The sequence below is a fragment of the Chiloscyllium punctatum genome, chromosome 7 (assembly GCF_047496795.1).
Source record: "Chiloscyllium punctatum isolate Juve2018m chromosome 7, sChiPun1.3, whole genome shotgun sequence".
NCBI lineage: Eukaryota > Metazoa > Chordata > Chondrichthyes > Orectolobiformes > Hemiscylliidae > Chiloscyllium > Chiloscyllium punctatum.
This window is the reverse complement of record NC_092745.1, coordinates 116,396,956-116,423,213: the sequence shown is the minus strand read 5'-3', so window position 1 is coordinate 116,423,213 and position 26,258 is coordinate 116,396,956. Positions and strand designations below refer to the sequence as shown.

The window sequence follows — 26,258 nt, the reverse complement described above, 5'->3', positions numbered from 1 at the left end:
GAATGATGGAACAGGCTGGAGGGCCTTCATGGCTTATTCCTGTCCCCATGTTCCATAATACTGTGTGGTTCCTTTAGCGATACTGATTGAGGGATTAATGTTGACCTGGATACCAGTGACAACTCCCCTGCCACCTGAGAGTGCAAATGGGGCTACGGTTAAATAGCTCATCTGAAAGACAGCACCTCCAACAGTGGAACACTGTTTCAGTAGTGCACTAGAGTTTCGGGCCAGGTGTTTTTGCACAAGTCTCTGGGGACATTTACATGATGTCATTAAAATGCAATTTCTATGATTCTATGAAGAAACAAATAGGTAGCTCTTCAAATTTACAGTTAGGGTGCAAGGACAATCTCTTATTCATTTCAGTATCAAAAAAGCTCTTAAGTGTGTTAATACTGCAATAAGATGTTCCAAAAGCAGCTCTATAATAGCTCCACATTTTAAAAAGTCTGATAATTAGACTGACATACATGAAATAAATTAAGCATAAGAAACAATGTGAGTTTATTCCACAATTATTGCCTTTACATGTGGTAAATTTTCCCTTTCATCTTCAGCCAGTTTCACATTTTAATAAAGTGAGTCAATCTATCTTTAATCTTAGTACAGAGTTAAGACACATAGGACTAATGATTTTTCAATATTTGAATATTTGCAATATCTTTCTAATGCTTGCACTGTATCAAATCTTAAGCAGTATTTAAATGTGTGGTATTAAAACAGCAGTAAGGAAAATATATCTAACAGTCGTAAATGTAGCAGTACTAAAATGCAGCATTCACATCGTATTATTCAGGAAGTTATGGGTTTGATACTTCCGAAGTAAATTATTGATGCATCAATTTATCAATTAATTTATCTTCAGTGTCTGTGATGGATCACGAATGAAAATGTGGGTGCAAAATATCACCCAATGGTCTATGTAACAAAAATGGCAGTGCCAGAGGATTGGAAGATAGCTAATATGATACCATTAATCAAGAAGGGTGGCAGGGATAAACCAGGGAATTATGGCCAGTGAATCCAACACCAGTAGTCATCACACTTCTGGAAAAACTCTGAGGAATTTATTTCCACTTGGAGAGACAAAGATTAATTGGGTCTGGTCAGCATGGTTTTATCAGAGGGAATGAAATGTTCAAATCATGTAATCGATTGAGTTGTTTGGGGAGTTAACTAGGTGCATGAATGAAGGTAGTGAGTTAATGCGGTCTACATGGACTTCAGCAAGGCTTTTCATAAATGTCATATGGGCACTGGTCAAGAGGTTAAAAGCCAATGGGATCCACGTTAATTGGTTCTATAACTGGCTTAATGGTAGGTGCAAAGGATGCTGGTTGAAAGTTAATTTTGTGACTGGAAGCCCACATCTAGTGGTTTATTGCAGAGATTGGTACTGTTTGTAATATGCTTTGTGATCTAGATATGAATATTGGATGTTTTTGTAAGTTCACAGATGACACCAAAATTAGAGGTATGATAAATAATGAGGGGGAATGTTTAGACTGCAGGATGATAATAGACTGGTCAGATGGACAGAACCGTGGCACATGACGTTTAATCCTGAAAAAAGTACGGAGTGAAGTATTTTGGGGCCACCTACAAGGCAATGCATCGAGGATAGGAGTTGGGAGGTCATGTTCTGGCTGTACAGGACATTGGTTAGGCGACTTTTGAAATATTGTGTGCAATTCTGGTCTCCCTCCTATTGGAAGGATGTTGTGAAACTTGAAGGGGTTCAGAAAAGATTTACAAGGCTGTTGCCAGGGTTGGAGGATTTGAGCTATAGGAAGAGGTTGAATAGGCTGGAGCTGTTTTCCCTGGAGCATCAGAGCTGAGGGGTGACCTTAGAGGTTTATAAAAGCATGAGGGGCATAAAAGGTGGTAAATAGACAAGGTCTTTTCTCTGAGGTGGGGAAATCCAGAACTAGAGGGCATTGGTTAGGGTGAGAGGGGAAAAATTTAAAAAGGACCTAAGGGGCAACTTTTTCACAGAGGATAGTGTGTATGGAATGGGCTGCCAGTGGATTGTGGGTATCTGGAACTCTCTGTCTGAAAGGATGAAACAGGCAGCAACCATTTCAACAGTGAAGTATTTAGATGAACAGTTTAAATGTTATAGCATACAAGGCTATGAACCAAGGGCTGGGAAATGAGAGTGGAGTAGAGAGATACTCAATGGCTGGCACAGAGCCAGTGGGTTGGAAGGCCTCTTTTAATACTGTAGTACTCTGTAACTACGAAATCCTCCAAAATCTGAAGGTACTCTTGACTTGTGATTAAAAACTAGTCAAAAAAAAGATGAAAACATGCTTCAACAAGACTGGAAAAATGTGGTGAACTTAAAAAAAAAGGAACAGCATTATATGCCCTTGAGTGCAAGAATCAATAAGCAGTATGATTATTTTTTGAAGATTTCATGCAACTGCAGAGCTCAACAGCCAACAGCCAAGGAAATTAACCGCTTATGACCACCAGAAAAATGCATTTTCTGTATCTCTTTTCTCATATTACACTCTTCAGTGCCCTAACCTGTTTTTGCTAAATCATGGAAGATAAAGCTTTTGCAAAGAATTAACTTCTTTTATAATGATCTGTAATCATCAACCTAAAATTATCAAACATTACATTGTTTCAAGTAATGCATGCTAGGAAGGAGAAACAAACTGTGACAGATTAACATTTTTCAGAAGTTTCTCTTTTGGAATTTCACTTCATTACAGTAATTTAACATTTCTCAAAGTTGTCTGTTAGTTTTCCTTTAAATTAATTTGTGGGATGTGGATGTCGCTGGCTGAGTCAGCATTTATCACCCATCCCTAGTTGCCCTTGAGAAGGTGGTGGTGAGCTTTTCTTGGACTGCTGCAGCCCACCTGCAGTGGGTTGACTCACGATGCCATTAGGGAGGGAATTCCAGTATTTTTATCCAGCAACAGTGAAGGAACGCTAATATATTTCCAGGTCAGAATAGTGAGTGGCTTGGAGGGGAACTTGAAGGTGATGGTGTTCCTATGTATCTGCTGCCTTTGTCTTTCTAGATGGAAGTGGTTGTGGGTTTGAAATGTGCTATCAGTGGATCTTTGGTGAAATTCTGCAGTGCATTTTAATTTAAGTTAATTCACCACGATTATCAATAACTCTTCACCAGGTAATCCAATGCTAAACCCAGCTTTATTAGTTTGATTTCAGTAAAGAAGAATTAATTCACTGAAACATTTTTTATGCTCAAATACTTACAATCACTTCCAGCTTTCCATTAACTTCATGTGTGTTGATTACCCAATTGACTGCTTTCCCACATTTGAGGATCAGCAATATGTTTCTGGAAATCATGGTGTCTGCATGCACAGGTCGTATGTCAATAACAATGTCCACCTTGAAAATTCTGCAACAGAAGAGCATAAAAAAAGTTAAGTGAATGTGCCAGAAATCTTACTTATCCTGAACTTTTACCAACTGAATGCGTCTCTAGTGTCTGGCCAGTTGATTATAAAATTGGATTTAATCCCAGACAATAGAACATGTGCAAAACAGCCTTCAATATGCATTAGAAAATTATTCACAATAACATTCTCTCAAAATAATTCTACATACTTTTTCCAGTAGTAGTTGATGGGTCAGATTTTGCAAAGAGCGCAATTTGACCATAAACCAATTTATCTTAACTAAATGTTTAACTTGCACATAAAAAGAATATCTTTCGCATTTTGGTCTGGCTGAATATCAACTAGTTCAAAGATTTTCTTTTAAGAAACTGCATAACTCTACTACTTCCACTTACCCTCTGGTCCTTGCATCAAGTACGACACCGATCAGTCAACCTGATCCTAAGTCTCTGCTACTATTACCAATGGGAACAAGAATGACTCCTGCTGATCTTGTGGTCTTTGCTTGGCACACATTAGAAGTACCCTGGCTACATTATTAATTGGGTCACAGCTGATGACCAAATGGAGTTTTGAAATAGGAATTTTAGACCACATGTAAACAAAAAAGGATAATCAAAGCGTTGTGTTCTAATATTTTGCTTTTACAGCTGGGTTAAAATGTGGGAGGCTGAAAAGAAGTGGGAATTCACAAGAGACATTTTTAATGGCAGTTGCATATGTGATATAATAAAGTTAGCTTGTTAAGTTGTGTGCCAACTGAGACTTTGGCAATGCATACACAACAATGATGCAATGCGTTTAAGTATTATCTTGACTTTTTTATTGAGAGGTGCTTGCCAGGTGATCTGGAAACTAACTCTAATTCTTAATTATAGAAATTTGATTTTGTAATCGTAAGATGTAGTGATTATAACGAGGTCAGCCAGGTGGACCTCATAGAATGAGTTCAGAAGGGACAGTTAATTATTGGGGCCAGAAAATTTATTGGTATTGATTTGCTCCAGGAGATTGAGAAACAAAGTAGCAAAAGATCAAAGGAGCATTTCCATGGAAACTATAATGGAAGAGAAATACACCTCAATTGTGCACATAAATTAGAGGGCTTGCAGGGACAGAATATGGACTGGAAAGTATAATTATCGCAATTACTGACTGAATTGTTCAGGTTAAAACAGCTAATTCAATCTATACCATTAAATGATTACAAGTAGAAGCTTTTACAATCACTTTGAATCAATCTGTTCAGACATACTATAATATACCTCTGGGGCAGTTCAGACTGGAATCCAGCCCTTCTGGCCCAGAGGTAGGAACAATTTTAAGTAAATGGTACGGAAATCTTTCTGTAATGGTGATAAGCTGTCAGAAAATGTAAATTTGATACTTAATGCTTGAGCCATTGTGACAAGGGACATTTATTAGTGCAAATTTTTGTGTCATAGTTTGGATGGCAATACATCATCATAGAGTATATAAGGAGGGAAGTATAGCTGCAACTATACAAGGCATTAGAGATACCACATCTGGAGTACTTACTTGAGGAGGGATGTGGTTGCATTGTAAGTACTTCATAGGTGATTTGCTATATTGATTCCAGAGATGAAGGGTTTGTCTTATGAACAGAGATTGAGCAGGTTAGGCCTGTACTCTGGAGTTTCAAAGATACACAATGTTTAAAAAAAGTACATGGGATATTAAGTAAATTTAGGGAGAGATGCACAGATTTTTAACTAGTCATTGGTTGATGGGTTATGGAGACCGAGCAGGAAGTGAGTTTCAGGCCAAGATGAGATCAGTCATGATTGTATTAAATTACCTGAAGGGCTGAATGATCTACTCCTGCTCCTAATTCTTATAAGGTGGACATTGCAGTTTGACAACCACTTTCAAGAAGCCTGCAGTTTAACATATGGTGGCTTGTGATATAATGGTCATCAGGGACCATCTAGAAGAATGTTTACGACACAAAGATTGGGAGAACTGCGGGTAGTGAGGAGGATTACCAAAGGATACAGTAGGATATGGACAGACTGGAGACTTGGGCGGAGAAAGGGCAGATGGAGTTTAATCCAGACAAATGCATGTTGCAAGATCTAATGCAGGAGGTAAAGACACAGTAAATGGCAGAACCATTAGCAGTATTAACATACAAAGGTGTACAGGTCCACAGTTCGCTGAAAGTGGAAACACAAATGGATTATGTGGTCATGAAGGCATAATGCATGCTTGTTTTCATAGGTCAGGGGATAAATTATAAAAATTGGCAAGTCACGTCACAGCTGTATAGAACTCTAGTTAGGGCACACTTGGAGTATTGTGTATAGTTCTGGTTGTCCCACTACAAGAAGGATGTGGAGGCTTTGGAAAAGGTATAGAAATAGTTTACCAGCATGTTGTCTGATTTGGAGGGTATTAGCTATGAGGAGAGATTGGACAGACTTGATTTGTTTTCACATGAACATCGGAGGAAGAAGGGCAACCTGATGGAAGTTTATAAAATTATGAGAGGCATGGATAGAATGGATAGTCGGTATCTTTTTCCCAGGGTAGAAATGTCAAATACTAGGGGATATAGATTTATAGTAAAAGAGGGTAAGTTTAAAGGAGATGAGAGAAGCAATATTTTTTTAAAAATAGTCTGCTTGGAATGCACTGCCATAGGATGTGGTGGTGACAGATACAATAGCAACATTTAAGAGGCAGCTTGACAGATCTATGAATAGACAGGGAACAGAGGGATATGAACCATGTAGAGGTAAAGGATTTTTAGTTTAGAAAGGCTTCATGCATCAATGCAGTCTTGGTGGGCTAAAGGGTCTGTTCCTGTTCTGTACTGTTCATTGTTCCATGTTAATGCTACCCAAGTAATGAAAGCAGAACCATCATAATGCATCATAAATCTGATTACTACATGTCAAAAAAGTGTTCTCAAGTTCACCAATACAGTACGTATTAGAGATAACAAAACAGGTTGCAATGCTGGTTTTTATTTTTTAAATAACGTATTTGTAAAAATGAATTTATTTTCTGTTTCTCTGCCACAAAATAGAAACTGAGTTAATTAATAAGAAAGCAATGGATACTTAGGAATTACTATGTTGCAACAGAATTGAAAGCTTTGGAATATCTTGATTTGGAGATTAATTGCAATTTCAAGTGTAATCCCTATTTAGAAATATGATACATAAATATATAGAAAAATATTTAACTTAAATGCATAACTAATGTTTTGTGACATCTATAGGTTTTAACATCACTCTTAATCATAAGTAATGTGACTGATCTTTATTAGACATGTGTGTTAAACTCAGCAATTGAACAGTCCAAGAACAGAAAGCAAGTAAAGTATCAATTTACCTGTAAGGACTTGAACTTGGTGATTCAAGTTCAATGAGATGAACTTCCTTTCCTTCTGTTGGGTTGGGTAATAAACAGCCATGTGCAGACTGAGTCTTAAGATATGCTGCAAGATAATTCTGGGATAGAAAATTCTTTTCTATGATGCAAGTTGGTGGCAACAAGGGATCTAGGAGAGGTCAGAAATATTATCTGTGACAATTACAAATGTTTATTAAAATGCCAATTTACAAAATATTTTGGAAAACTATCAGTGTTTCAGATAACATTTGTGACACAAATACCAAGCAATGAACATCTCCAACATGGGTAAATCTAACCATTTCTCCATGGCATTCAAAAGCATACCATTGCGGAATCCCCCACCATCATTATTCTAGGATATAGCACTGACCAGAAATGGAATTAAATCATCCATATGATTACTGTGGCTGCAAAAGCAGGTCAGAGTCTTTGACACACCTCGTAGCTCTGCAAAACTTCTACAAGACACAAGTCAGAAGTGTAATGGAATACTCTCCACTTGCTTGGATGAGTCCAAACTCCTCCACAACTGCAAATTTCCCCTCCAAGCCATTCACCATTCCAATTTGCAACCATATGGTTGCTTCTTTATTGCGAAGGGATTAAACCTTTGGAACTCCTTTTCTAACAGCTTTACAGAGACGACCTACTCCACCATGGACTGCAGTGATTCAAAGTAGCAGCTCACCACTACCTTCCCAAGAAAAGTTAGGGGATGGGTAAAAAATGTTGGCCTAGATAGTGAAGTATACAACCTGTGAAAGAATAGAACAAAAGTTAAGGAGCTTGGAATCATCCAGGACAAAGCAGCCCATGAGAACAGCAACCCATCCAACTATGTCTACATTCACTCCATTCAGCACTGACCCACAATGGCAGCAGTGTGTACTACCTATTAGATGTATTCCATTAACTTACCATGCTTCTTTTTTGCAGCTCCTTCCAAACCTGCAACCTCCACCACTCTGAAGGCCACGGCCAACAGACATATGGGAATACAAGGTCCTGCAAACCCCCTCTATGTAACATACCTCATATATTAGAAGTATGTTGTCATTCTTTCACCAGCACTGGATCAAAATCCTGGAACTATCTTTCCAACACCACAGGAATGGAAGTGTTTTAAGAAGGTAACTTGCCATCTGAAGTGCAATTATAATGGACAACTATAGCAATGCCCACATCCCATGAAAGAACAACAAATAATATGCATTCCTTGGTATGAGGTAATATACATACATAATACTGATATATAGTTTAGGAGGATAAACAAAGGTCATTATGAATTTGAATAACAGCATAACTTGATAAGCCACATCTCTAATAATGAAGAATCCACAGTGATTACCATAGCTTGGCTATTAGGTACAAACATTGCTCGTTAAAGTAAGGTTGACCCACCTTCACCCACTTTGATGTAAATGTTATTAGCCTTATTCAGTTCAGTGAAGGAAGTCACGGATCCATATTTTGTCTGTGTCCACTGCAGTAAATGTTTGCTGTCTTGGGGCAGTGAATGTTCTTCCAATGATCTTGATGAAGTAAAGTTTACTATTGGAAACTGAACAGTAGAATTCTTAGAAACCTGAAGAGATAAAGAACAGAAACAGTTTTTAACGCTACTTTTCTTCAAAGTGAATGCATTTGTTTTAGATTGAGTGGCAGAGGATTGTAGAGTTTCTTTTAGAACTATCAGGGATAGTCTAAGAATTACGGCCAGATAGTTCAAGGAAGATTTTAGGAAGTAGTTCTACATACACAGGGTGGTAGATGATTGTAACTTTCTTCCACAAATGACAGTAGACATAGGCAACTTGCTAATTTTAAATCTGAGATAGATAAATGTTTGTTAAGCAAAAAGGTATTGAGGGATATAGGACAAAGTCTAAATTAGAGAGGTGCTAGAAAAGCACAGCCGGTTAGGCAGCATCTGAGGAGAAGGAAAATTGATGTTTCAGGCAAAAGCCCTTCATCAGGACTGAAGCCCTGATGAAGGGCTGCTCCTCAGATGCTGCTTGACTGGCTGTGCTTTTCCAGCACCACTCTAATCTAGGTTCTGATTTCCAGCATCTGCAATCCTCACTTTTGCCTGGATACAGGACAAAGGCAACCACATGGAGTCAGGCCACAGACCAGCCATGATCTAATTGAATGGTGGAATAGACTCAAGGGGCTGAATGGCCCATTGCTGTTCCTATGCTCCTATATGTAATCAGTGTATTATGTGCATGTTAAATAGCTTTTTTTTATTTTTGGTATAGCTTTAGAAATGAGAATTTCCTTATTTCACATAAGTAGATCTACCAAATGTTACAACTAACAAGAAAGAAAAATTTGCATTTATGCAGCCGTTTTCACATCTGGATGTACACAGAGCTTTAAAACTGATAATGCACTGCTATAATGTAGGTAGCGCAGAATTGAACAGAGAAAAAAAATACAATAGGTGGAATTTGATACCCTTTAAATCCACACCCACTGGCAAATTATAAAAGCAGGAGGGCAAGTAATCGGATGGGAGGTTGAGGACCCCCTGCCTCCTCCTGATCAAGTCTGGGGCAGGAATACTCACGGATTGCATTCCAATCCAGACACTAATTCAGATAGATACTTAAGTGGGCAATTAATGTAGGTGGCAGAAGTAACCATGCAAGAGAATGAGAAGCAAATCCTTACTGAGTTTGCTTACAGGATCCTAGGATTTCCCTTATTCAACTGCACCAAGTGCCTAATTGAAAGACTCAGCACTGGGAACAGGAGGCAAGGCATTACCTTTACCTCTGACCACTTCTACCAATCAGGAATATCCCTTATCATAACACAGACATTACAACTGTTGATAAATGGAGCAAACAACCAGGGTTAATGAGTGATATTCAGATTGGGAAAAGGTTGGAAGTGGTATATATACCCTTGTTGAGTGCTGGGTATCGTCGTCTTCTCAATACACACATTTCTGACTGGGCAAATTTGAAACTTCAACCTGAATCTATCCAAAGTCATGGACACATTTCCTGATGTCGGCTTACACTTAAGTTGCCCGTCACAGTCATTAAATACAATGGAACATAAAAATTAACATGAACAAGTGGAAAGCAGTACAAATAACTGGGATGAGAAGTGCAGGGTTAATATAATATATTCCTTTAAATGTGAAAATTAAAGTTTCATTTATGTATATTGATTATAATTAATAGTAGAAGCTTCAACATTTTAAATTCAGCTGATGACATTAAAAAATTAAAAATAAAGGATAGATTTTAGTGAGAATAAATCATATTTCCTAGCCCAGAAGTTGAACTTGCTACACATATTTCGTACCTCCACCTTTCTACCTACAGAACAGAGGAAACCTATTCCTAATCTGAAAAACCCCTTCTGAGGGCCATCTCGTCTTAAGATTTCCACATTTGCAATCTTGTCATCTTGTCTTAAGATTTGAGACAAAAATAGTAGTGAGACTATCAACATCATGATGAAAGAACAAACTGGACATCAACTTCCAGTGATGGAGTATCTGCAATTAAAAGATGAAAATCAGGACATCACTGTTCAAGTTACCCCTGTGAATATTAATAGTGTCCTGCTGGGCCTTGACATTGAAACACATGAGAAGTGTGAAGTTCATATAATTAATCCATCACATTTCTTTGAAACTTTAAGGCTTGTTTATTGTAGTGTGACCATTTTGTTTTAATGGCATGGTAAAGTTTAATTGAGCTGGTTAGCTCAGTTGGCATGTTTGAGTTCTGCTCCAGCTCACGTAGACTAAGGACTTTGCTCCTCATTCTGCACCCATGAGCAGAATGCAAATGGAAAATCATCACGACAAAACCTGGCAAAGAAACTGCAGAAGAATCAGCAGACAATGAGCCAATAAACATCTTTCAGGCACAGCACACATGAATGAAGCCTTATATGCTGTCAAACCTTGCTGACAATGAAAGTTCACTTTTACTGTGAGCAGTCTGACATCATCAGATTTACATATTGTTAAGTTTGAACATTTGAAAGTATCTTTAACTTTCCCTTCATCACATACTATTTTCCCTTTCTGTTGCTTATTGTGCATTATTTGGCATTGAATGAATTATTCCAATGCATGCTATTTTATCCAGATGTAGCACCCCTTAGTATTTTTCTACCTCATCAGTTAAGGAGATACACACTTGCCTACCCTGTTTCTTAGGTTCCAGATTATCTCAAAAGGAGTGTTGCATCAAAAATGATTGCTATGCACAAAGTTTCAATGCAAAAGCCTAATGGAAGTTTGTTGGTAAGGGTAAATATAAGGAATGACTGCTCGCAAAATCAAGGTCTAGTGTTAAGCAGCCATGTGTATTACTTCCTAACTTCAAAAAACAAAGTTCTTTACGGTCTTTAAAATGTGGAAATAATTGAAAAGTATAAACATACATATACTTAGTGAGAACATACTATAACTCCTTCTCACTTTAAAATATAACAATGATTAAAATTTGGCAGACACTAGCCCACAGCAACTGCCTTTATTGTAGCAGGTCCAGCGTATTTTCTGTGATAAACAACATGTGCCCAGCAATCTACACTTTGATATGTCGACACTGGTCTAGACAGTCTAGCTGATTTCTTTTTCCTGGTGCAAAATAACAGAGTTGTCAATGATAGAAAGCAAATTTACATTTAGATTTATTTCATCTATTTATTACTGTTCTTTTCACAAACCACCTTTCTAAACATTGCGCAACTTCTAATTTTTCCATCACCAGTTCCCTCTGCATGCAGTCAACTATTTTCATGGTACTCTATTTTGTTTCCACTAGTTTCCTGAAATGTACATCCCGTGACACAATTTAATGCAGATGGACTGGAGTCCGACATTCCATTGATCAGTGCCAAAAAGTTAGAAAGTGGAGACAAACAGCTGCTTAACCTTTAGACATTATCCTTAGGAAATCTGGCTAAGTTTTAGTGTGATTGCAATAAAACAAAATAATAAATGCAAGGTTTAGAACAGTACAAAGTAAAATTAATCATAATTATGGCAACAATGACTTGTATTTATATAGCACTTTTAACGTAAGGTGTCCCAAAGCATTTCATTGGAGTGTTCTCAAACAATTTGACACCAAACCAGGCAAAAAGCAATTAAGGTAGTTGACAAAAACTAGAAAAAGGTAAATTCAAGAGGAAAAGGTAAACAGGTAGAGAAATTGCTACAAACATTTCCAGGCTTAGGGCCCAAAGAACCAAAGTACTTTCACCAAACTTGGGGAGGGCTGGGATTGTGTTGAGCTGAGACAGACCAGAATTGAAGGCATCTAGGCAAAAACAAGGGCTGCAGATGCTGGAAACCAGATTCTAGATTAGAGTGGTGCTGGAAAAGCACAGCAGTTTAGGCAGCATTCCGAGGAGCAGGAAAATCAAAGTTTTGAGCAAAAGCCCTTCATCAGGAATAGATATTCGTGATGAAGGGCTTTTGCCCGAAACATCGATTTTCCTGCTCCTTGAATGCTGCCTGAACTGCTGTGCTTTTCCAGCATCACTCTAATCTAGAATTGAAGGCATGCAGAGGTCCCAGAAACTGGCAAAACTGGAGAAGACTGCAGAGATAGGGAACAGTGAAGAAGTGGAAGAATACCAACTGGCCATTTATAAAGTGTTTGAAACATAGGAACTGAAGTACGCCAAACTTATTCAACCTCTTGAATCTGTTCCAACATTCAAATTGTTCATGGCTATCACCCCCAATTTAGCTTCCCTTGATACCGTTAGCCATCGATCTCAGTCTTGAAAGTTTCAAATGACCCAACATTCACAGCCTTTTGGGATAAGAGATTTCCAAGTAAACTGTAGCTGAATTACTCACACTAACAGTATGAGGTTAAGAAAGAAAACTCTTTGGATAATAGATGTTAATTTCACCACATAATGTCATTGTGCTGCACTGCAATGTGGGTTAGCCAGCAAGTGAGCTCAAGACAGATGAAACTATTGTGTCCAGCAAAATAGTTGGACATTACCTATACCTTTTGCGTCATTGCATTTGTACTTTTACTGTCATTCATATGATATATTGATCTTCCCTAATGTAATAGTATTAGCATAATGTCAACACTTTCAACTAATTGGCAGACTATAAGATGTGGGAACAGAAGGTGACCAGTCTGCCCATCAAGTCTGCAATGCCATTAAATGAGATCATGGCTGATTTGGATCCTCAACTCCACTTTTGGATTTTTTCCCCATCACCTTTGATTTCCTTACTGATTAAAAATTGTCTATCGCAAATCAAGTATACTTTACCTAACCTCTACAACCTTCTGTGGTCAAGAATTCGACAGATTATCTACCCTCAGAAGAAATTTCTCTTCACCTCAGTCTTAAATGAGCTAACAGCTTACTCTGAGATTATGCCCTCTGGTTCAAAACTGTCCCACAAAACCACCTCTCCACATCTATCTTATCAAGTCCCCTAAGAGTCTTGGAGAAACTCTGCAGATCTGACAGTATCTGTGAAGAGAAAGCAGTTAACATTTCAAGTCCAGTGACCCTTCTTCAGAAATGTTCCAAAGGGTCATTGGACTCCTTAACTTTGATGTTGCCAGACTTGCTGAGTTTCTGCAGCAATTTCGGTTTCAGATTTCCAGCAGGTTTTTATTATTTATTCTCAAAAGAATCTTGTCCACTTCAATGAGGTAATTTCTCATTCTTTTAAACTACAGTGAGTACTGACCAAACTTACTCAACTTCCCCTCCAAAGCAGTCCCTCCACATGTAGAGGAGCCTAGTGAAACTTCTCTAGATTGCCTCCAATGCCAGTATATCTTTCCTTTATTAGAAGAACTTAAAATGGTTTAGAGTATTCCAGCTGTAGTTTGACTAGTGCCTTAGCAAGATGACAGCAGGTAAGACGCTCCAACTGTCGCTCCTCTGTTCCACCCGTTTTTTCTTTTTTCTTTCTTTCTCCTCCCTCAGATTTTTTTTTCAACTTCTGACTTGGACCTACCTGGAAGGGAATGGAGGAGCTGGTGAGCCCCAGAGGCGAATCCCAGAGCGGAGGCTTGCGCGGTGTGGCCAGTCCCGGAGCAGGGAAGTGTATTCTGGGGAAAACAAAACTTACCTTGGAGCAACTGAGAGTTCGTTTGGAGTGGACTGGAGGATTGGAGCACAGCGGGGACAGTTGTTGGTGCAGGCGGTCAGACCATGTGTGGTAACCGCTGCACTGAGCTACTGCAATGTAATGTTTATTTGCAATTTGTTGCTCTGATTGTAGTGCTATCCTTTTAACTATCATACACTATGAATCACTGTAAAGTAATGCAATTACTTTTTATTCCACATTTGTATCCAAAATCTGTACCTCGATACTTTGTACTTCAGATGGTGCCCTAAGAGGTGACAGAGTAAAACGTTTCACTGGACGTCTGCAGTTGAGTACACGTGACAATGAAGGATATTCTAATTGTAACTGAATCGTTTGAGCAAGACTTCACTCTTATTATATATATAAAATGTACATGAGAGGTAGCATCTACTACAGGTAACAGCTCATTTACTTTTCCTCTCTGCTCTTAAGTTTTACAGATTTCAACAAACATAAGCATCAAAAAGGTTTCATTTAAGTGACATTAATTATCACTCCTGAGTATAATGTAAATTGTTAATGCATTAATGCTCATCAACCCAATAAAACTGGGATTTCTTACAAAGAAACAAAACTTTGCAATATAAAAATAATCTCAGTAATCTGGAATGGTTTGCATTTTGTGAATTGATGTACATATGGAAACAGAACTAAGTTAAAATATCTAGCTTTAAGTTTAGCACAGAAAGTACTTAATTCAAGCTGGCTTGTATTTTATAGCTTTAGTATTATGTCTTGTGTTTATCTTTAATCCAAATAACGTAGAAAGTGAAACTGAACTCAATATACCGTGACTAGATTGGCATCCAATCTCAACACAAATTCTGTTTTGCTACTTGGAAGATTCACTGTGTGTTGCTAATGTATCAAAACTCTCACACTGTAGCTACATTGCACACTAGTACCAGAGAACAAATTCTATAATCCTAGCAGAAAGACCTTTTTAAACTGGTATGGGACAAACCTGGGCAATAGCCACTCTAATCTTTCGTCCAAATGTAACTCCCCATTGAAACAGCAAAATCATCATATTTAATCACCCATGCAAATGACAATGCATAATTTTTCCAAATTAAGTAAAACAAAACAAAGTGATCTTATGTCATTGGCATGATACGGATACTAGAAATGGATAGAAAAGATGGACAGGCTAGGTATAAATGCGTTTAGAAAGAAAGTAGATAAGCACATGGAGGGATAAAGGAATCAAGTAATTAACTTTGAGTTCGGAATTTTATATTACTGAACTTGGTTAACAATAATTACCCTTTTTTTTCCTCTTTTCTTGGTCCAACTTATGGAAAACTGCATTAATTAGAAATAATGTATCCCAATGGTGTACAACCAGAATGATGAGAAATCTCAGCTGTATTTAAAAGGCTGAACGTGCAAGCGGAAATTAGAGTTGTTCATGATGGATGACATACAAACTGCAACACCCAGCTTCAATGACAGAATCAATAGGAGTACTTTAGAATATACTGAGGATAAGAGACATAGGACCGTATTTGCAAGGGAGTTGGGTTGGAAGGAGGGGTGCAGCCAGATGTGAATCAAAAGCTAGGAACCGGAACTCTGGGGACATTTGAAATTAGTTTTGAATTCAAGCAGACAGAGATGAAGGGAGGAAACCTAGTGTTCTCAAAGAGAATATGTGGTTGTAGGAATCAGAGGTGGTGAGCAGCATGTGTCTTTCACTCAGCTCTTAATTTAACGACTTGCTATATCAGAAAAACTGCACATACTTGTTAATCCAACTTTAACTTGTGAATTATGCCCCCATCTGCTTTTCCTCTGTCTTTCAAAATAAACTCCATTACATGAGTCCTCATCCACTCGATGTTAAGCAGCACCCAGCATTTACTTTCTACAATATCATTTATTCGTCCACCTTTGTAGCTCACCACAATCTGTATACCATGTGACAGATTTTTCTCAGTTATCCTCACTGAAAAGTTAGGATGGTGAAAAGGCACACATAAATAGGAACTCCAATTAATCTGCTCCCATTTCCCACCTTGACCTATTGCCTAATCTCCAAAACACAGTTTGCCTTTTCATAGGGCAGTTTGAGGGAGGGCCTTCAGAAGCTCCACAACCCAGAGGCTAGGTCAGATGCATCACAGCAGTCAAGTCAGGGATCTGAGCAGCTTGTCACTGTCATTGCTGAATGCAACAGATGGAAGTAGCAGTAAGTGCAGGTTGAAGAGACTGGTCATTTCGTGTTTGACATAATGCTATATTAAGTTTCCTTTATTTCTCATAAAATTATTTAAATACAACTACTCCTCATCCACCTGCTCTTGGGAATTAGAAATCTTCCTACTCTATGTTAACAGCTGCAGTTTAGTTAAAAGTAAAAGAATCAATACACATATAGGTGTAAATTGATGTTGATGACGTTACCTCATTAGACTACAGCCCTTAAAACAAAGATCATAATTTCAAAAAGACTTCTGTAGCCAGTGCTCATGTTTCAATTCAGGTTAGGGAGAGATAAAAACATCCATTTTGTAACGTTAAGCAATTATTCCAGAAGTTTAGTTCAAAGAATTATGCCTCTCCCAAAGGCATAACTTGGCTCAGATACCATGTCATCTACACATGCAAATACACAATGCTCAATAAAGGCACCAAACTTGTAATCAAGATGAATCATTCATACCACATAATTTCCTACAGTTAGATTGCTATGATAATCTATACCACATTTGCTGACAGTACTACTTTGCAATTAGCAAGAACTGTAATTTAATAGAAGGACGACAACTTGCATTAACCACCTCAGGAAATCACAGCAAGTTTTACTCTATTGAAACGAAAACAAATCGCAGGATAAACTCAACAGCTTTGGCAGCATCTGTGGTAAGAAAGCACAGTTAATGTTTCAAATGTGATGACACACTTCATCAATTTCTGTTTTTGTTTCAGATCTCCAATACCTGCAATTCTTTGCTTTATTTTACTATTTTGACTTACTTTTGACTGTAGTCATCGTTGTTACACTGCACCATCCCACCAATAGCAACAAGGTAAAATCATTTAGAGGTGTTGGTTGAGGGCAAGTGTTGGCCACAGCACTTGGATATACTGTACAAGTAACAACATAACCCTCTTTTTTCTTTCTCAATCTGGTTTTAGTCAGTTCTCAGGATTTCAAATTTTTAAAAAATCAACATTCATGTTAAAAAACATACTAAATGATAAGAATCTTCAGACTGTCAAGAAATGTCAACTGCCATTATACAAATGGTTCAAAAATACTCAATGATGATATTACTAATAAATAGAAACAAAAGATGATAAATACCAGAAATGTTCCACTTCTGTTTTACAGCATTATCAGTAAAATGTGGACATATTAGTAGAAACAAGATTTATTTATTTTTGATTGAATTCAAATTGGTGGTTAAAAAGATACCACAAAAGATAGCAGTCTGTGCCAAAAAGGTTTGTCCATTGTAATGTACACAGAGACCAAGTGAATTTTAATCTACAATTAAGTTACTTAGCAATACATTTACTGTTTCGTGTATACAGAAAAAAACATTGTTCACCTAAAGCCATTCTTAACAATTCAGCAAAATGACAGCTATTCAATGTCAATGACAATTAAGTTTGCCAGCCTGTCCGCAATGTTTGGCATTTACAAGCATTTCTTGAAAACGCTGGGCTCATTAATTCTAATTACAATCTGGAGCAAAAAGACATTGATCAAATATGAAAACTCGTGATAATGCTAGATATTTAAAATACAACAAAATTACAGGAAAATGTACCATATTAGGTTATTAAACCTATTCAAAAACTTTTCAACAGCAGCATTGGTTGAGGACATCTACCTTTTAATAACAAACATGCTTTCCGGCTTTGAAAAACAACCAGCAACACTTTTGGATTTCACAGAATATTGCTGGTTTTAACTAGAAGTAGTTTTAATTACATGAATCAATCCCATTATTTAACAGGTCATGCATTAGTTTTGATGGTCTGATTGACTACTTTGATTGTTTCAAATGCATATTTATTCAAATGGCATCATTTCTGAAATAATTCAAGACAATATGACAAGATATATCAGAAAACAGGTAAGTCATCTAAAACAAAATCAAAATCCAAGGTGTGTGGTCAAATTCACAATTCAGAGCACCATTACATTCAAAATAATAAAAATACAAGGCAAATAAAAATGGGACTAAAAGTCAGATTAATTACTAAACATGACTGTTTTTAAGCTTTTAGTGATATTCAGAACAATAATTATTTGTTTTCAAGGAAAAACATGACTAACTTGTTTACATATATGGAGACGATTAGTTAGTTTATTTTTCTGTGCAAGTGTAAACTTGAATCATAAGTTCAGTAGAAAATCAGAACTTTTCCATAAATTGGGGAACTGACCAATAAGATGAAAAGTTTACTCATTTATTTCATTTGCACTGCCAATAGCTGCATCTTTAAAAATGTAAGCTGAAACATCAATGTGGAAAACAAAACAAATTTAATTAGTGCATGTGAATTGGGTTTTGAGTTACCACTCTACATTTTTCCACAATGACACACTATGGAAACTTGATGCACTATGACTTTATATGTATAAAACATTTAACACAATTTTAACACTACAACTATCATTAATGGCACTGGAGTTTTTACAATAGCTTGCACTGATATGAAGATAAACAGACGAAGATAAACAGAAGAAGATAAAATAAAAGTCTATAGAAACATGCTTTAACTGCTCTTCAATCAAGTACACTGAGTGGAATGATTAATTAAACTAACGTGAAAGCCATTCTTGATCCCAGAAAACACTAAGCAGGATGCTTTCAGCTAGATGTAATAACACAATTCACAGGGTTTTAAAGCAGCTCCAGAGTTAGCAGGATAGATTACTTCTATTCATAATGAAGTTACCTCAGGTTCTTTGTAACCGTAACTCAATGAAAGTTAAGGTGGACCAGAAATAAAGAATCGGAATTGCAGGTAGGCCAATTTTAATTTGATCGATAGGTCCTGGTCAAAGTGGACTGCAAGCAGCTACTTGTCAGAAAATCTACATCAGAGAAGTGATAGTTTGAAAAAGGGAACAGAGTTCAGGGCCTACATCAAAAGCACAACGGGTCCACATTGACCCTCCAAAGAGTATCCCATCCAGTCCCACCATCCCCATTGTGGTAACCCTGTATTTCCCTTGGCTAATCCACCTAGCCCACACATCCTGGACACCACAGGGCAATTTAGCATGGCCAATTCACCTAACCTACACATCTTTGGACTGTGGAAGGAAACTGGAGTACCGAGAGGATACCCTGTAGACACAGGAAAAAGATGCAAAGTCCACACAGACAGTTGCCAGAGGCTAGAATCAAACTTGGATCCCTAGCGCTATGAGGCAGCAGTGCTAACCACTGAGCCATTGTGCCACCCCTACATGCTCCCATAAAGTTAGTGGGTGGCACCGACATACCTTGGATGTTGAGTAATATAGGAGGATTAAATAAGGAGCATAAAGGAAATACATGGTAAATTTCAAGGACTCAGGTAGATAGGAAATGCAAGGTGTTGCTTAAAAAAATTAGGTAAGTGAAGAGGGAAGCATGAGAAAACACAGGTACATAAAATGAAACAAAATCCAAAAGGTATTTTATAGTACATTAAGGGCAAGAGGATACCCAGGGGAAAAAAAAAAACAGGGCCCATTAAGGACGAAAAGTCGCAAACTGAATGGAACTGAAAGACATAGCTGATGTTCTGAATGAATATTTTGCATCTGTATTAACTATAGTGAAGGACAATGAGGCATTTAAAATCAGGGAGGAGAATGTGATATGCTTGAGCAAATTACAATTGAGAGGAAGGGGGCATTAGCAGTTATAGCAGTCTTAAAATTGTATAATTCCCAGATGAGATCCATCACAGGCTGCTGTGGGAGGCAAAGAAGAAGTCTGCAGCATCCTTCAATTTATTGTTCAAGTCTTCTCCTGCCACAGGAGAGGTGCCAGAATACCAGAGGACTGCTGATGTGGTTTATTCCATTTTACCATTATTCAAGAAGAGCGATAGGGATAAACTAAGGTACGATATGCCAGTGGTCTAACATCTAGCATCTGTAGTAGGAAAACCTTTGGAAAGATTCAGAGGGATACAGTTAATCTCTAGGATTAATCAAAGATAATAGTTGAATAGTTTTGTCAGGGAGAGATCATGTCTGTTTGACAGGTTTGATTGAGTTTTGAGGAGGTGACTAGATGTGTGGATGAGTGTAGCTACTGGGTATAATCTGTATGGACTACATTAAAGCTTCTGCTAAGGAGTCACATGGGAAACTAGTCAAGAAGGTAGTCCATGCGATCCAGGCCAATTTGGCAAATTGGATCCAAAATTGGCTTCGTTTCAGGGAGGTAGAGGTTGATGGTTGAGAGTTGTTTTTCTAACTGGAAACCTGTATCCCCTGGCATGCTGTGGGTTTTCTGATGGATCCTTTGTTGTTTGCAGTGTACATTAATGATGTTTTGAAGTTTGATCAGTAAGTTTGTAAATGACATGAGAGTTGGCAGTGTAGTAAATAGCAAGGAGGAAAGCCTTAAATGAATAGTGAGGAGGAAAGCCTTAAACCACAAGACAATATAACACGGTCCGGCAGATGGGCAGAACAGTGATAAATACAATTTAATCCAGAAAAGTATGAAGAAATGCACTTTGGGAGGAATAATAAGGTGAGTACACAATGAGTGGGAGGAACCTTGGAAGTACAGAGCAGAAGGGAAGGCAAAGAGGAGACTAGCTTTTATTAGTTGAGGCACTGAATATTACAGCAGACAGTTTATAACGTTAAGATGTTAGTTTCGCCACAGCTGGAGTACTATGTACATTTCTGGTCACCACACCATAATAAGAATGTGATTGCTGTAGACAGGGTGCAGAGGAGATTCGTGAGGGTTGTGCAGAGGCTGGAGTGTTTCTGAGGAAGGATCACTGGACCCAAAATATTAATTGATTCCTCGTCACAGATGCTGCCAGACTTGCTGAGCTTTTCGAGTAACTTCAGGATTTAAAGAGAACTTTTTTTCCCCACCCAGACAATGGTGGATATCTGGAACTTGTTGTCTGAAGGGGTGGTAGTGGTGGGAAACATCATAACGTTTAAGAAATACCTGGAAAACTCTTGAAATGCAAAAGCTATGGACCAAGCGTTGGAAAGTAGGACTAGAGTAGATATGTGCTTGATGACCAGCAATGACAGGATGGCCTCTTTATATGCTGTAAAACTGACTCTATTGCTGTGACATCATGGAATGGCCACAAGAAGTAAAGATCCAATTCAAGGACCTTCTAAAAAAAAAATAAGTTTTAAAAATGCACAAAAGCAAATCGGTGTAATTGCATTTCCACAGGTGTGATTAGTCGAGCTTTCCATGAAGCACAGCAGGTCAGGCCCTGATGAAAGGCTTATGCTCAAATGTCGATTCTCCTGCTCCTCGGAGGCTGCCTGACCTGCTGTCTTTTCCAGCACCACACTCTTGACTCTGAGCTCCAACATCTGCAGTCCTCACTTTCTCCTAACTTTCTATGAAGAATGGACAAAGTAGTGATTTCTTCCTGGAGGCAAGATGTCCATGAACTCAAACTACTTTGCTTCCTTTTAACAAAGAAAAAGTCTTACGCACAATTTTATTAGGATTAGTATACTTACTAGGGATATCTGATTTATTGATCTTTGCAGCATCCAAAGTGGTTTTTAAATATTTAATCATGGAATAATGGAATGGCTTACTCACGTTGAGCTACAAATGGTTTCAACCCATCCAGGGCTTTATAATGTTCTTGGAAGAGGTAGAAAGGAGTCTAGCTCCAACGTAATCCCCAAGCCACCATTAAATAGCAGTGGGTTCAGGATGTAATTGGGCGAAGGTGAGGACTGCAGATGCTGGAGATTAGAGTCAAGATTAAAGTGGTGCTGGAAATGCACAGCAGGTCAGGCAGCATCCGAGGAGCAGGAAAAGAGACATTTCGGGCAGGAGGCCTTCATCAGGTGTAATTGGCTCATTAATAAGCTAATTGATACCCAATGCTAGGAGCCAGGAATCAAGTCAGTCCCTTCCATCATCAAACTTGAACAGGGAACGATCTCATTACTGCCACAAGACTGATGGCTAACAAGATACCCACCACAATAGGCTGCAAAAAAAGATACAGCCCAGTACATCTCTTTAAAATGCGAATGTGTGTTTGGGAAGATTTACTTAAGCACTTACTCATAACTTGACTGATGATTTGTCTCTTCTCTCCTCAGAGCTGAAAATGTGTTGCAGGAAAAGCGCAGCAGGTCAGGCAGCATCCAAGGAGCAGGAGAATCAACGTTTCGGGCATAAGCCCTTCTTCAGGAATAGCTTATGCCCGAAACATCGATTCTCCTGTTCCTTGGATGCTGCCTGACCTGCTGCGCTTTTCCAGCAACACATTTTCAGCTCTGATCTCCAGCATCTGCAGTCCTCACTTTATCCTCTTCTCTCCTCAACCAACCACAGTGTCTGTGTTTCTATTCTCTCTTTTCTAGTATTTCTCATGTGTTCCTGCTACACAGTGTGCTAATATTGCTCCTCACGACTCAAGTGTGCAAATGCTTACATTCTATACCCAGTCACCACAAATACTCATGTTTCCCTTCTCAGCACACCCTCCAAAGAACAAACTATTTTTCAGCAAGGTTCCAACACCAAACATATCTCCCTCTGCTCTCTTCATGGCCCTATCCTTCTGACACCCTGCTCCACTCTTTCACCACTCAACGTTTTCTCACTCCTCTGAGGACCTTTACCATACAACCGCAAGAGATCTAACACTGCTCATTCACCACCGTCCAAAACCCCAGAAATACCTTCAAGGTGAAGCAGCATTTTATTTGTACTTCTTTCAATCTAATCTACTGAATTTAATGCTCACAATATTTTATATTGATGAAACCAAATGAAAATTAAGTGACTGCTTTGTCTCAAAGAATGATTGAAATGACTCCAACCTTCCAGCTGCTTACCATTTCAATGAATCACTTTGCTCCCATCCTCACACTTTCCTCCTTGGCCTGACTACAAAATTCCAATGAGGTTCAACACAAACTGGAGGTACAGCACCTCATTTTCCACTTAGGCACTTTACAGCATCTAGAACCCAATATGATGAGCTCCATAACTTCAGGATATAAACTCGGTACTCCATTTTTCTTACATTCTCCCACCCTCCCCCATCTGTGTCTTGTTGGCTTTACTCTCAGCAGAACGGACCCATTTTCTCCTTTCAAAGATACGCAAAATAGATGTAAATGTTAGCTATCGCTTCTTTACTGCTATTATCACGGTCATTTTTCACAGCACACTCACCATCTGTTCCACTTTCTACTCCTCCCCCTTTGTTGCCAGCATAAAAAACAATTTTCTAGTTCCTTTCAGTTCCAAAGAGTCATACTGGACTCAAAATATTAACTGGTTATGTCTCCACAGATGCTGCAGACGTGCTGACTTTCTCCAGCACTTTGTTTTTATAACTGAATCACTCGCCTCAAATCACTGTTCAAATCACTACATCTTTATCTCACTTCCTAACAATCGCATATTAATCAGGAACTATACATGACTTCATCGTAACACATCACAACTTATACACAGTGCCAGCTTATCATCCTGAAAGTCAAATAAGCCACAATGGTTGCACTCCATTCAGTGAAACACTTTGCACACTCTTGCAAGACAAGGATGGTGCGCAAATGAGGCTACAGGAGCTATCTTGAGGAAGGTTGTATGTTTGCATGTCTTAATCTTCAGAGGAGGGGCTGCTGGCCATTATTGAAATGCCCCTTGCTGTGGTGGTGGCCTGGAGTGAGACAGAAACCAAAGATGACAACACCTTTGTAGATGATGTTTTGCATTCCATCCACCCTGCATCCCACTCTATCTTCCAAAGTGCAAGCTGCAGGTGGTGTAAAACCTCTCTTACTTTCTTCCAATCACAGACCACATCTTTTCCCTTTTCAATATACAAGATCTACAACCTGGTCAGGCAGAAAGAGTAATGAAGAAAACCTAACACTATCTTCTGATTTCATACACACATTTGCCAGCTGACACTGTGTGAATCTTTAATTTTTTAAAATTCATTCACCAGCATAAACTTGGCAAATGCGATATATAACGTGGATTTATATGAAGCTATCTACTTTGGTTGCAAAAGCAAGGCAATAGATTATTATCTGAATGGTGGCAGTTTACGAAAAGGTGAGATGCAACGAGACCTGGGTGTCATGGTGGAACAATCACTGGAAGGTTGGCATGCCGGTACAGCAAGCAGTGAGGAAGGCTAACAACATGCTGGCTTTCATAGCGAGAGGATTTGAGTATCAGAGTATGACTGTCTTGCTGCAGTTACAGAGGGCCTTGGTGATGTCATACCTTGAATATTATATGCAGTTTTGGCCTCCTAGTCTGAGGAAGGATATTCTTGCTATTGAGGGAGCCCAATGAAGGTTCACCAGACTGATTCCTGGGATGGCAAAACTGACATGACGAAAGACTGGATCGAGTGGGTTTGCGTTCACTGGAATTTAGAAGAATGAGGTGGAATCTCTTAGAAGGATATAAAGTCCTGATGGAACTGGACATGCTAGATGTGGGAAGAATGTTCTCAATGTTGGGAAATCCAGATTAGGGATCACAGTCTAAGAATAAAGGGTAAGCAATTCAGGACTGAGATGAGGAAGAATTTCTTCACTTAGAGAGCTGTGAACCTGTGGAATTCTCTCCCACAGGAAGCTGTTGAGGGAATTAGATAGAGTCAAGAGAGAGCTGGACATAGCCCTTGCGGCTAAAGGGATCAAGGGGAGAGGGTGGGAATGGGATACTGAGATTGTATAATCAGCCATGATCATATTGAATGGAAGTGCTGGCTCGAAGTGCTTGCTATATAGCTGGTGGCATGAGTGTGCCCTCCAGGTGGCGAGGTTGTGCAGTATGCAAACCACTACCAATCCTGAAGTAATAGCCAGAGGAAATCAACTAGTAACTAGTCTGTATGCATTTCATGATCCCTTTAAATCCCTTTCTCTTGCTGCTGAATAGCTGTGTAGCTGTGCCAGATTAGTATAGAATGCCCGAGTTCAAGTTTCACCTACTCCAGAAATGTTACAGCATGTCTGAACAGGTTGATTAAAAATATTTAGGACATTAGTTGGAGCACTGACCCCTAAATCTACACCATGAAATGAGCATGGCACCCTCACCGACATGATTTGTCTGCTCTACGGACTCCTGGTGAATCTTCACTGCCTGCAAGCAAACATGTTCACTAAAACAGCACTGGTGGGATACATCATTCGAGCATTTACATGCACTGCATATGCAGTTTTGGAGCTCCAAGTGCGCTTGAAGCACCCAAAAAACAAGCTCAATTTCTGGGTGGGATGCTCTTCAGAGAGTCAGTATAGACATGGTTGGCCAAATGGCCTCTTTCCAGTGAACACAAACTCACTCGATCCAATGACTTCATGCCTCCTGCCCCCACCACCCACAGAATGTTACAGGTTTGCATCCCCTCTTCCCCAACAGAATGTTACAAGTTTACATATACTTAAGTATTATTCATTGGTTTTAAGTAATACCTGTTACCAAGCTCATACATAACCTGTGCAAAGTAGTCATTTATTTGCGTGGGAGTTTAGTATAATTAGTTTATATGTCTGAAACATGATGTTTAACATAAGTTTTGACTCAGTTAAACAGATTTGTTATTCACTCTAAGTCTACCCTGAACAGATTCCAGCTATTTCCAACTTATTTGGGCTATCAATCTATGGATTCAACAAAATAGTACCTCTCAGCTAAAAGTGCAGTTTAAAAAAATCTAAAACTTTATACAAATAATCTCTGCAATATATTTATATGTTTCCATGTGTCAACTGACATCTGGATTCATTTAAAATATAACTAAAAAGTTCATCTTCTGATTTGAAGATAAATGCTATGCAGCAGAAACAAACAACACTTGTTTTTCAGCAAGTTTTGTCATCTGGCCAATAATCTGGTGTGAAATATCAGGACACAGCAACTTAATAGTATAGACTCAGTTTAAGAAAGGCTGATATACAGTGCCAATAAAACTAGCATATGGTAGATTTAAAAAAAGGGGAATATTCTGAAGTTGGCTCAGTGGTTAGTAATGCTGCCTCACAGCACCAGGGACCCGGTTTTGATTTCACCCTTGGGCGATTGTCTGTATGGAGTTTGTATGTTTTTCCCTGGGTGCTCTGGTTTCCTCCTATGGTTCAAAGATGTGCAGGTTAGGTAGTTTGGCCATACTAAATTGCCCAT

General features: G+C 38.5%; 1 protein-coding gene across 2 annotated transcripts in view; it reads right to left on the bottom strand.

The window, feature by feature from the left end:
• Window positions 1–26,258, bottom strand: part of tgfbr3 (transforming growth factor, beta receptor III) — a 184,518-nt gene that overhangs the window by 50,404 nt on the left and 107,856 nt on the right. For both annotated transcript variants that reach the window (XM_072574698.1, XM_072574697.1), the window contains exons 5-7: window positions 8,175–8,358; window positions 6,750–6,918; window positions 3,241–3,388 (exon numbers count right to left, since the gene is read on the bottom strand). In XM_072574698.1, the coding sequence (XP_072430799.1) occupies window positions 3,241–3,388; window positions 6,750–6,918; window positions 8,175–8,358 (501 nt within the window). The remainder of the gene's footprint in view (window positions 1–3,240; window positions 3,389–6,749; window positions 6,919–8,174; window positions 8,359–26,258) is intronic.